The sequence below is a fragment of the Pezoporus occidentalis genome, unplaced genomic scaffold, assembly GCF_034315485.1.
Source record: "Pezoporus occidentalis ecotype Australia unplaced genomic scaffold, CSIRO_AGI_Poc_V1 ctg16, whole genome shotgun sequence".
In the NCBI taxonomy this organism is placed as follows: domain Eukaryota; kingdom Metazoa; phylum Chordata; class Aves; order Psittaciformes; family Psittacidae; genus Pezoporus; species Pezoporus occidentalis.
The window spans coordinates 6,844,892-6,857,605 of record NW_026913425.1 but is presented as its reverse complement, the minus strand read 5'-3'; the positions used below and the strand labels follow the sequence as shown (position 1 = coordinate 6,857,605).

General features: G+C 46.0%; 1 protein-coding gene across 1 annotated transcript in view; it reads right to left on the bottom strand.

The window, feature by feature from the left end:
* KANK1 (KN motif and ankyrin repeat domains 1) overlaps window positions 1-12,714 on the bottom strand; it is a 55,027-nt gene that overhangs the window by 25,754 nt on the left and 16,559 nt on the right. The window contains exon 2 of the mRNA XM_062612477.1: window positions 140-2,791. Within this exon, the coding sequence (XP_062468461.1) occupies window positions 140-2,791 (2,652 nt within the window). The remainder of the gene's footprint in view (window positions 1-139; window positions 2,792-12,714) is intronic.

Below are 12,714 nucleotides of genomic sequence, written 5' to 3'. Positions count from 1 at the left end.
CAAATAGACACATCCAGCAATGACGTTATGTTCTGCATTTCACTAGGGATGATCACATACCTGCTTTGGGTCTAAACGCGATCTGAGGAGGTGACTGACCTGTGGCTCCGTCAAGGAGCTGACTGGGCAGTGAGCTTACCTGACGTGGTGCTTCTCTCCATGCACTGCTTCTGAAGGTCCAGGCTCCGCAGCTCCTCTGTGCTGGCATATTTCATGACGGAGTTGATGGAGCTGAGGGTGCTGATGAGCTGCGAATTGAGAGATCCAATCTGAGAGTGGGGCTCACCAAAGGCTTCTGCCAATTCACTGTAATTTTCAGCAAGCAGCATCTGCTGCTCCTGCAGCAGCTTCTGCACACGCTCGATGTAGTGATCCAAGCCTGTCCTCAGCTCAGGTGGAGGCAGAGGGCTTTCCAACAGACCACTCACCGGCTCGCATACAGACTCCCCACCAACTCCAATGCTCCTGGTGCCAGGCGGCACAACTGGCAATGGAGGGGGTCCGCAGGCAATGCTCCTCATTTTAAGACCAACCAAGTAGTTCTCATGAATGTTTATCTGCCCAACGCCACAGTCTTTGGTTTTTACTGCACAGGGCTTTTCAGAGCCAGGGTGGCTAGAGAGCAAGGTGCCCACTCCAATCGAACGTGTTTTAGCAGATGCTTGTATGTCCTTCACCCGGCCATCTCCTACTGCCACGCTCCGTGTCTCCATGCTCTCTGTGTTGGTCTGTTTATCACAGTTGCTCAGAGCAGTGTTTGTCCCACAGTCCGCCAGGGAGGCTACCTCCGTGCTGGTGCACCGGCTCACCATCTCCAAAGCAGTGCTGGTTTCTTGGCTAGCCATAGAAGGCACGGCCATCACTGTTGCCTCCATGCTGAGCACAGTCTCTGTGGCTGTTTCGCGGGACACATGCTCCTTGGGGGTGCAAACCACCACGTCCACTGAGCAATCCCCACAGCCCACAGACATCACCGCTGTGGCTGCCTGTGCCACACAGTGGGGACCCAGCATGGCTGCCAGCTCCGTGTTGATGCCAGCCTCACAGACACTTGTCTCTACACCCACCGCCTTATGGCACAGCTCAAGGAGGTTCCCTGTGCCCTGGTCTCTCACCTCTGCCCTCTCCCTCACCAGCCACCGGCTCATCAGGAGCTCAGGGCCCGCAGCCACGCTCTGCACAGCAGGTCTGCAGGAGGTGCCAACACTGATCATCTGAAGGTGGTTTCCCACTGATGAATCGGCAAAGTCCACGTGGTCTCCCACCATTTGGTCTCTTGTTTGTACGATGGCCTCCACCACCCTGCTGATGACATGGGGCTGAGCTGTCACGGCTTTATCCACCTTTTTCCTAGACCCAGCCGCCTGCAGCTCCTGTTTCAATTTAGTCATTTCTCTGTCATGGGTTGTTTCCTTTAACTGAACCTCTAGCCTGTATATCTTCTCCTTAAGGGCTTCGATGGTCTGCTGCTGAAGCTCTATCTCCTTCTCAACCTCCGTAGACAAGCCAAGCATAGCCTCCGTCACCCCAACCCCATACTCTCTCATTTCTTTCTCTGTCCCCACAGCTACTTCTTTGTGTTGCCTTGCAGATCTGCTGTATATAACCACATCATTCATGTTCTCATCAGCACCTACAGCAACAGATCGGGCTTCTTTTGTCAGGGTTTCTCTGTTAACCTGAAAGGTTGCTGGACTTTCATAGTTGCTATCCTGTATTTTTTTCTCCAGAGCTTGCATCTCAGCAGTCAGCTGTCTGAACTCCTCTATCCTTTGAGAGCTCTGCTCCACACTCTCCACCTCTTCCTCACAATCTATATACAGTTCTCCACCTCTTCTCACCTGAGACATGTGTTCCCACTGCTCTGCATTTCCTGCACTGTAGGATCGCTTTCTGAAACCGTATGTGTCATTCTGAGTGGCTTTCCTGTGGTTTTTGAGTTCAGCCATCATGTGCCTCTTCTCTTCCTGTAACACTGAAATTTTGACCTGCAGCACAGGAATGGTCTTGACTTGCTCCTCAAGCTCCTTGAGACGCTTGAGAGCAACTGCCATTTGCTCCCTGATGTGCTGCAGATGCACTGGGCTCACGTTGGTGACCGGCGTGGATATTCCTGAGCTCATGGGGCTGTGACGAATGGAACTGCCCAATGAGGAGCTGAAGCAGGCACCGTAGTCACCGTTCCCCTGATACCCATTCTGCAACTGCTGAGACATGTGACCGTACCCGCTGGATCCCACAAAAGAGGGGAGAGAGCTTGTGGAGCCCATGCCTCCAAAGCTGGAAAGACGGGGCCTGCGGACATCTCCAGGCATGACCTGCATCATCCTCTCCTGTTCAAGTCTCCTCCGTGTTTCCATGAGCGTTTTTGTTACAAGGAGGTTATGCCGAGGAGGCTGGGGGGAGGGAGGAGGAAGCTGCTTAATATCGGGAACAGTTAAGTAGGAAGGAGATGCTTCAAAGGAAACTGAGGGTCTTGCAGAGACAGACAAGGTTACTTGACGCTTCACTGTCAAACAAGACTGCTTATTCTCGTCACTATTTGACGAAGAAAGAGACTCCGTGGAGGTCCAGCCACTGCACTGGCTACCAGAGTTCTTGGTACCTGCCAAGGCTGGTATGGCTTTCCTCTTCTTCCGGATGTTTAGTTTCTTAATGGTATTCCCCTTTTGTATATCATCCACATACTTCAGAAAATCCAAGTCCAGCTGGTAACCGTAAGGTGTTTCCACAAAATAGGGGTCCTTCCGCTCTTTTTCATCTTCTCCATTTATAACAACTTCCTCTTTTTCTGGAGAAGAAGAAATAAAAATCATCACTGGGAAAGAAACTATGTATCAGTAAACTGCATGCTGAAACACAAGCGCAGAAAGATGGGTGCTCACAGGCAGCTGGAGGCAGAAACTGCTGCTGCAGCTCAGCAAGCTGACCAACTTTCTGCTGACACTAAATCCTGATCAACTTAAAAAGTTAATCAGTAGGTTTTCAAATGCTGAGAAGCGCATACACACATAAATGTGTCCACAAGAATACATGGAGAACTGTTAGCAAAGGGGCACAAAAGTGGCACAGCTAGTAGCTCAAAGCTGTCCTTCCCTGAGTATTTCCACTCTTCAGCGTCACACCAAGCTTTCATACACACTATGCCGGGACATGACGACCACAGGATTACAGCAAACCGCACGGATCATGCGGAGACCAAGTTCTCCAGAGGGTGCACTGGAGCACCCGAGGGAAACTCCTACTCTGCTCCTTATGCAACCGATGCCTTAGAGTGTATACAGCTCCGCAGCTGATTTATGGCGCTGGGAACTGCTGCTGCAGGAGCAGCGATGCCAATCTGCTCTCACCCGAGCTCACGTTACTTCCACCAGTGCCTCTGTCCCTGTCATTTTTAACTGCAGGAAGACCCCAGCCCCAAGAGAGGCAGCGGGATCCCCTTCCAGCGGGGCTCCAAATCCCCCCCTGCGGAAGCAGACTGTCGCTGCGCACCTGAGGAAGACCCGCATGCCCTCCAGACGCGGCACTCGCCTCTCCGCACAGCAATCTGAGCAAAACTCCACCGGATCCGCTGGGCTCCCCTGGGCTGAGTATTTATAAACAGCGCTGCTATACAATCTGCTTCTACCGTCCCACATATAAAGGAAGGAAAAGAAACCCAACTGTTGCGAGTTATGAGCTGGAAGAATAATAAAAGCCAGCTTTCCGGTTACCTGAATTAGCCACATGCCTCTACCCCCACGCTGCAAATTTTCCAGCCACGTATGGCTGCCCCAGCTTCATGTGTCACCCGCCGAAGCCCTGCCTCCCGCCCGGCTTTCTCCTTCACCCCATAAGGAACTGCTACCCGCGCACCTCCGACACACTGACCGACCGATCGCCGTCAGTCCATCCGCTTCCCCGGGCCGCTGCCCCCGGCCCGGCAGAGCCCACCGACCGTGCGGGGCCCGGCCCGGCAGCCGGGCGCTGCTGGCTGCTGCCGTGGCTGGAAGTGAACTTAGCTCTCCGTTTCGTTTTTCAAAGGCGAGTCTGGAACCCGCTCCTCTTAAAGGAATACAAGCCTCGGGAGAGCCGGGAAAGGGGCGGGGGGGGGGGGGAGAGAGGGAGAGGGAGGGGGAGGGGGAGGGAGGGAGGGAGGGGGAGAGGGAGAGGGAGAGGGAGGGAGAGGGATGGGGAGGGAGAGGGAGAGACAGAGAGAGGGAGGGAGAGGGGGAGAGGGAGGGGGAGAGGGAGGGAGAGGGAGAAGGAGAGGGAGAGGGAGGGAGAAAAGAGAAACTCTCGATTTACTGCAACTACAGGAAGTGACTTAATGTTGTTCTGAGAAGTTTCAGGAGAAGGGGGAAAAAAAAGCTCCTGTTTTTCCAGTTTCCTTGGCATGCTTAAGAAAAGCTTTGTCTGCAGACAGTATAACTGCTTTGATGGTGATCCTTTATGCTTTTGGCTACCACAGGACACCCGGAGCAGTAGCTAGAAGGAGGATGCTGCCGAGTGAAAACCCATCTTCCCCAGCACGGGAAAAGAATAGGATGGAGACACAGACACAGGCAGACGCGTGTGAGAGCCGCAGAAGTGGGACCGACCTAAGCACATTGGTATTTTGGTTCTGCAGCACGGACAGTCTGTTGGGCAGACACAAACATAACCCCCCCCACACCCCTCCCCGACCACATGCTTCTGTTGAAAGACCAGAGTCTCAGTATGCTGCAGTATTTACTTATAGATGTACCCAAAATAGCCATCTAAATACCACTGTGGAAGCAAAAATACATGCATACACACATATTTAAGCACATAAGCACACAGCTCCTTCCAGCGGGACTGCCTCAATGTCAGACAGAAAAAATCTCCAGGCCCCCCCCCTGACAGGGAGAGAATGAGACAGAGCATGTTGTCTGAATTACTTCTCTTCCTTCCAAATTCAGTACTTTGTTCCCAGATTCTCATGCTGGCTCCATTCCCTGCAGACAGAGAACTCCCTCCCACACCCCACAGCTCTTTGCCCTAGCTTGGTCACTTTCCTGCCTGCACCCTAGGTTTGTCCCCACTCTCACACTGGCTTTCTTTCACTGTAGTCTTCTAGTCTCTCTTGGCCTTCTTCCCACACTTTGGATTTCTCACCCATTTTCTATACTTAAATCCATTTGCTTGCTCCACCGATTCTAACCCAAAACCTGGTTATACTCTTGCCCCTCATCCCAGGCTTGCTTTTAGTCGCTTCACCTTGTAAATTCTAGGTCCGTCAGTTTTACCTGTTCTCTTTTTCCCAGTTGCTTTCCTCTGCTTCTCTTGGTCCTTCTCTTCTACCCACCACCATCTCTGATTCTCCCATCACTACACCAGTGAAGTCAGGCAGCTCCTCTAAGCTGTCCTTGGGCACAATGCACAAAAGTTGGATGGGGGAGGGAGGAACAGACTGTTTGGAAGCCCCGGGACTTAGGAATTAATGCATCATTGGAAAAATATTCATAAAACCTCTAAAAGGACATGCAAATCTCATGTTAAGTCATGAGAGCCAAACTGGATGCTCAGGCATATTTTGTTTCTTTTCATGGGGGAGTATTAAGATTGCTCAACACAAACCTATAAAAAACAAATAATGGTAATAAAATAATTACACTGGCAGTGAATCCCTCACTAAACCCCTCCACAAACACCTGCAGGCAGCTCAGTGTCTTTACAATGAAATCCCTTTGCTCCTTGGCTGAAGCTGGCAGCTCTACCACAACACAGTTCCTATCTGCCACTCCACAAGCATGAGACTGTGTGCGGAGCTGGCTGCCTGCAACTTCCCCTACACCAACACAATCCCAGCATTATGAGTTGATCTCTGGAGACGTTTCTTGATACGTTAAGACAAACGAGGGTCAGGCGTGCAGTCTACCAACAACCACACAACACCGATGCAGCGTGAAGGAGCTGCGCCAAGCCTTTGTGCATTTTGCTGTCTCACAGAAAGGGCCAAAATGGGTGTGCCTGGTAAGCATGGAACAAAGCAAAACGGATCGCTGTTTTCAAGCAATAAAAATGGTTTAGTGGTTCCAAAAGGAAAAAAGAAATATATATAATAAAAAGGAAATGAATAAACCCCTGATAAGAGTGCGGCCTTTCTTCTTTTCAAGCCTTAGGTCCTGGATGTACCATGGATGCCTTACTCCCTAGCATTGGTGGGTGAGTACAAAGTGCTACACAAGCAGGTACCTCAGATTAATCTCAGAGGAAGCTGTATCAGTTTGCTTGTCAGACAGAAAGGCAAGCCTTCATCTCCAGAGACCTCAAGTGCGCCAAAGATTCCTACTTCATTCACCCCAGCACACACGGAAGTACCGCAGCAAATCCTGAGCAGTACAAACACTCCTATTGGGCTTCTGGTCTCATCCTTGGCCAGCTGATCATGGGCACTGCTAAAATTAGAAGTTATTCCCCAGTCTCTGCTGTAGCTCAGGCAGATACTAATCGTGGCATTGTGCTGCACAGAAACAGTATATGCAGATGCACAAACACATACACTTTTGCCTGTGAAAATGCTGCAGACACTCCAGTTTTCTTTAAATGCAATGAGACACGAACACATCATGCTTTTAGGCCAGTACATGTGAAGTAAAACACTCTGTGAAGCACAGAGGACTCATTGTGGTACTGTTGCTATTAATGAATTTCTCCAGAAGTATACAAAGACTTCATTTCCCTCTCCCTGTTGCAGGATCACCATGGGCAGGACACAAGCAGCATTTAAAAGATGCACTCTTCAGTTCTCGCCTCCCGCACTGGAGGACTGACTCTGTCCAAACATTCCAGTCTTGCCAACTTCTACTAAATTACATCCTATCCAATGCACTACACAAGAACATCAGAATATTAACATTTTGAGTCAGCCCTACCTGAGTCCACACTAATCATGTCTGCTCCCAGACCAGGAGAACTGGAAAAAATAGGACATTTAGTTTATGTGCTTCAAGACTTCTGAGTGAGTGAAAAGCAGTGGAAATGTGGGCAGACACAGAGTTCTGGTGATGCAAGCTAGGAAAACTGTATTGTAAAGCTGCTTTGGAGAGCCCAGGAAGCACAGAGAGAAAAAAGTGAAGATGTATTTCTAAAGCTAGATGTCTAAGGTGCCTTGAAAAATACAGACATCGCATTTAAAGCCTTATCCCCCCATCTGGTTATGATATCGGCTCAAAAGCATTTTTATGTTGGATCTGACTGCTATTAAAGATGTCTTTTCCACTGAAACAATGGTATGAATAACAGTCTCCTTCCAGAGTTATGGCACAAGACAACCCATAAACAATGCTGCAGAGGAAAAACACAGAAGCAATCGCTGGCATGAATGGTGTCAAACCAGTATTCTTATATGCTCGACTTCAGTTTGAAAGGTTTCTGGGGCAGGGAAAGAGGGGATTTAAAAAAAAATAAACACCAAACCAACCAAAAAAGAGTTCTGGCTTTTGATATTCTACTACAACAGAAGAAATTCATGCTTTTCCCCTTCTCCTTCCACAGAAATACTACTTTTGTTCTTTCCTCTTTCTGTTCTCATATAAACGAGAATCCCAACCAAAATACATGAGGCTGAGCGCTCATTTGAAAAGAAAAAGCAGAATGAAATAATTAACTATTTTTATTTCATTCCCCTTTTCAGGTGTTGGGAGTTGGATGTAAATTAAAAAAAAAAAATCAACCACAACAAAACCATTTGGAAAACAGACGTTACCATTTGATCAGCCTTCTTTCAGCTAGCAATATACAGAAGGTGCCATGAAATTACTAGCTCCCAACAATTCAGCCTGGCTCTCCACTATTTTCAAAGGTGGGGGAAAGCCCAAAATACAGTCAATCAACCTACCAGATTTTTATTTTATTTTTCTCCAAGAACTGAGAGGGGGAAACTTACAGAAACAGTAAGTTGTTTCTGTACTTTGCCAGACGCAGCAAGAGCATCGAGTGTTTTGGTTTTGTACAAGTAATGGCACAACCAGCACACACTATAGTGTAGACATGTCTGATAACCCCTTCCTCTCTTTCTCTGACATGGAAAAACAACCACTAAATACCACCTTCTAAGAAAGGCCATCTCTTTTGCTATTACTCATCTACAGCTATGCCTGCAGCTGAACAGGATTTAAGTCTTGATGCACCTGAGGCTGTTTGGTATGGAGTACTACAGTCTAAACCAAAATGCCCTAGCCAGAGAGACAGACCCTGCTACAAACTCTACAGTTACAGGTGTGGAGGATTCTCCTCTTAAAGAGGAATTCCATTTGCTGCACATTTTACTAAATAAATAAATCTCCAGTTTAAAATGTTTGCTGCAAATTTAATCTCAAAGAAAAATGAGCAGCAGAAGAATGGTTAAATATCTGTGTAAGGTTTTTAGATTCTTTTTAACATTCAATATGTCAATACCACAGCTGGGGAGCTCACTTTTAAATCTGACATCTAAATACTCAGTGCTTTGGGATAGGGGTTGTACTAAAGAAATGGAGGATGGCAACTTCCCTGATATTAATAACAGAGAAAGGCTGAAGCTACAACACTGTGTAATAAATCGGTTTTATTTCAAGATGTAGAAGCTCCCGCTCAGATATCTGTAGAGGTAAACCTCACAGAAGTGAATTAAGGACACCACCTTAAGCCAGTGAACATAAGCAGCAGCAATGTTGAAGAAAGATGGTTCAGACGGCTGCTGTGTTTTTGTTGCACTTGAGCACAAACACTAGGGCACTAGACTACGACATCACATTTATTAGGCAACATTGGTAAAAGAAGGCATTTTAAGAGTGGATCTGCAATCTTAGTACCATGCTCTTTCTAGAAGAAGTAGGACCATTACAGCAATAGAAGAAAACCTCAAAACAATCACAACCACAATGCAGTTGCCATTAAAAGCATCAAAAGTCTTTCCATTGACTTGATCAATCCACAGTGGAAAGTCTCTCAAACAATTATGTTCCTCTGAACCTGAAAAATCTTAGTTGCTTTGCACCATGTGAGAATTATCATTATAATAAAAAGCATAATAAAAATTTTGTTTAGCATTATAGTAAAACCAATGACCCAGCTCTTGCCTTGGTGCTGGTGATCAGATGCATGCAGTAGTCTGCATGTCCCACTCTCACCTCCTCCTCAAGGGTCAATTCATACACCACAGAGCCATTTCTTAACCTTATAGACGAGACTCTGGCTTTTCTTATTCTTTTCTGTTTGCTGCATATTTACTAACTACACACTGACTACTGTTCATAGCTAAAAAAAACAGTGCATTTTTGTATCACACGGAAAATACTCAGAATGCTTCCCAGCCTGTACCCAAAGGCATATATATAGTAAACAGTCTTTTTGGTGTCTGGGAAAGGGTTTTTCGAGGTCACTTTATCTTTTTTTTACACCATTAAAGGTCTTCCATTAAAGGTCTTCTTTCATATGGTAAAAAAAGTTGCCTACAGAATTAATCTGAACTTCATATAACCACAACTAAAAATCATTTCTGTGAGCTGAAAGTGAAAACCACATTTCAAAGACCACACCTCATAACCCTCTGCAGTCTTTTTAGTATCTAAAACTTTTACTTCTAGAATCTCTGAGTGGAAAACTTGCAGCTCAAACAGAAGCTCATTTAAAAGATAAAATACAGACTATAAGCAAGTCATGCAAATTAATTAGCCCTGAATAAAGGATTAATCTTGTTTATGAGAAATATATTCCTGGGGAAAAATAAAAAAGCACAACCAGCTGTCCTGAGAATGACTGCAATATGCCCCCTTATCAAAATGCACAAAATCTCCTTTATATTCTTCACACCTCCCTTATTTGAGGCCAACAATAAAGTTCATTTTAAACTGCTCTCATTTTCTGGGAATAGCTCTAGTTGTGGCAGTTCCGTGGTGGAGCATCTTGTATGTGCACCACCCCAAGGCCACTAACCACAGAAACTCAAAACTAAGAGACTAGTCTGTTTTGCCTCCATCCCAGTTTCTGAATCACAGGTCCCAGGGGAAATCAAACTACAGCTGGCAGGAAGCAGGGCATGGGTGGGAAATGATACAGTCATTACCTTATTCTGACAACTGCCTCACCAACAGCAAGGAAGAGCAGAGCAGAAACCATAGTGGAGGCTCCTGCTGTTGTCAACAGCACTGCCACCTCTGGGTAGAAACTACTCTAAAAACAGTGGCCCCTTGGGCAGACTGTTGTCACAAGGGAACCTGCAAGTACTGTGGCTCTAAGCGTGACCAGCAGGTCCACCATCAAGCAAGTCAGAAGCAAGTGGCAGCGCAGGTTGCATTGCACTGATGCATTTCCCAAACATCCAATGCCACTTTAACCAATGTGGCACATCAAGAAACGTAACTGAGAAAGAGTGAGCTTGCCTTGCATTGGAAGAAAACCACTGAAATAGTGATGGGGGCTTAGCTGGCTCAGCCACAGAAAATCCTCTCCGCTGAAAATGCTCATTTACTCATGGTAGTTAGTCTCCTGCTTTTTCAGGTATCACCAGGAGAATGACAAGGTGTCCTTGACTTCTGGACTTGAAATGGGGGGCAGTTCACTTACATTTGAAAACCAGATGCCAACAAGGCAAATCCAAATCAGAATGAATTTATTCTTTCCAAGCACCCAATTCCATGTGCATTTTTTTCATCTTACAGTATCTGTCTACTTGGGAACTGCCCTCCATCATTCCCTGAAACATGTATTTCATTCACTTTCTACTGTGTGCATACTTCCTGGCTCAGGGCACGTTTGTGATAAATTAAGAGCCTTCAATTTAAAGATACTTTCTAAATCAGACTAACTTGAGGCCTGGCAAAGCAAGTAATGGCAAACAGTAGATACCAATCACAATCTCCTTGCAGCTGAGGAGAAAGCCATGTGATGCCATTTACTCAACACTATTGTAGAGCAGCTCAATTTCAAAGCACTATAGCCCAATAGATCTGCGCTAACAATGATGATGAATATGAGGTTGAGCTCCAGTGTGGGCAAGGCACCTTGCTAACCTCTGCTGTGTAGAAGAAACCCTGAAGGTCCCCTACCTCCCTTTACCTTTGAAAATGTGGCATACCTGCTCCACTCTTCCAACAATACATCACCCCGTGTTACTTTACACCACTGCATTGTCACAAGAAAAATTACAAAGAAAATAAATAAAAAGACCAAGGCTTGCATCCACATAATAGGATGGGCTTCACAACACACAGACAGAGGGCTAGCAAAGCAGAAGAGGAGTAAATCCCCAAATACTTATCTTTTTTCCTCACTCATTCAGATCATCTCCCCACTTCCCATGTGGGCCAAAGGAGTCATGCATACAAACCTTATGTTTGCCTGAAAACGTCTTTTAACACAAATATGCGTCACTGTTACTTGCTGAAGCCCAAGCAAAGAGGGATATGTTTGCTTTCTGGCCAAGAACAACTGAATCACAAACCCAAAATATTTAGATTTATTATGTCATTACCCTTCTGTGCCTTTAAATCTCTGAAGAGGTGAGAAGTGGAGAACAGATACATAGGGCTATTGTAACAGAGGTAACCATCAGGAAAGAACCTGGACTCCTGGGATATAAACCTGCCATGGAATATTAAAACTGATTTACACTTCACACTTACAGTTGTGCACAGGGTGGAAAAAATGGAAGAATTGTCTTCTGCTAGAATGAGTCTACAAATATTTGTATTTATGAATTCTGTAAGGACATTATTTTGTCACATGCTTACCTCCATGAGGAATATGGCTTATGCTGCATAATCAGTATAATATTTCAAATACCAGGAATTGTTGCCTCCTACCCTTTATTATATTAATCTAGTACCGATTCCTTCTGTGAGATAAGATGTGTGTTGCCTCCAAACTTCAAAAGCATAAGCAATTTGCGTTATCCAAAAACACTGAAAGCTTTTTCTCAGCACTTAAAAGAGTTCAGACTGCTGAATCCTTCAGAAAGTTAAAAAAGCTATCATTAAGAGAAAATATGGAAAAGGTCATTATTAGAATTACTTCTATATGCACATTCTAAATAGCTAAAACCAGTGGCTTATAATTGAAAGTGTATGAAAAATATTCAAAATCAGCAACTTTAAGAATAACAGCTACCTTTCTGCTGTTGAAACCATGCCTTAAAATAAATAGGTGCAGCACTCCCTTCACTTGAGTGTTCACAATGCCCATCTCCCACTAGAAGACCTGTGTTTGTTGAAGGAAGGAAACTACTCTGTGTGTAACAACAAAACCAAAGAGGCTGCCAGAGGTGCGTGAAGCTGCAAGTGCAAACTCCCATCAGAGAGCAGCACTGGCGTGGCAGCCCAGCTAACCAGGCACTGATAAAAAAAAATAACTAAAACATTAAAAAAAATCCAGCTTAATATCCTGTAAGAACACTGAGGGCTGGTTTCAGCTCTGCTACCCCAGGGTGCCCCCATCCCTTTTCTTGACTGGCCTGCAGCGCTAGCAGAGCCAGCCATTTGCATCTCACCTCTGCCCATAGCCTGTTCAAGGGTCTCACTCACCAATCCACCCAGGAGCAAACCCTCAGACGTCACTACAGTTAGTTTTTCAGGAAATTAAGTCTGAAGCACACTTTCCTTTGCCTTAAAGGGAGTGCGTATTCCTGACACATCAGCAGGCAGGGAGCCCAGAGGTTGCTACAGAGCATTTATTTATACTCATTCGGAATTTCCTGAGACAGGCCAGCCCAGCACAGTGCCAGTGGTTTCT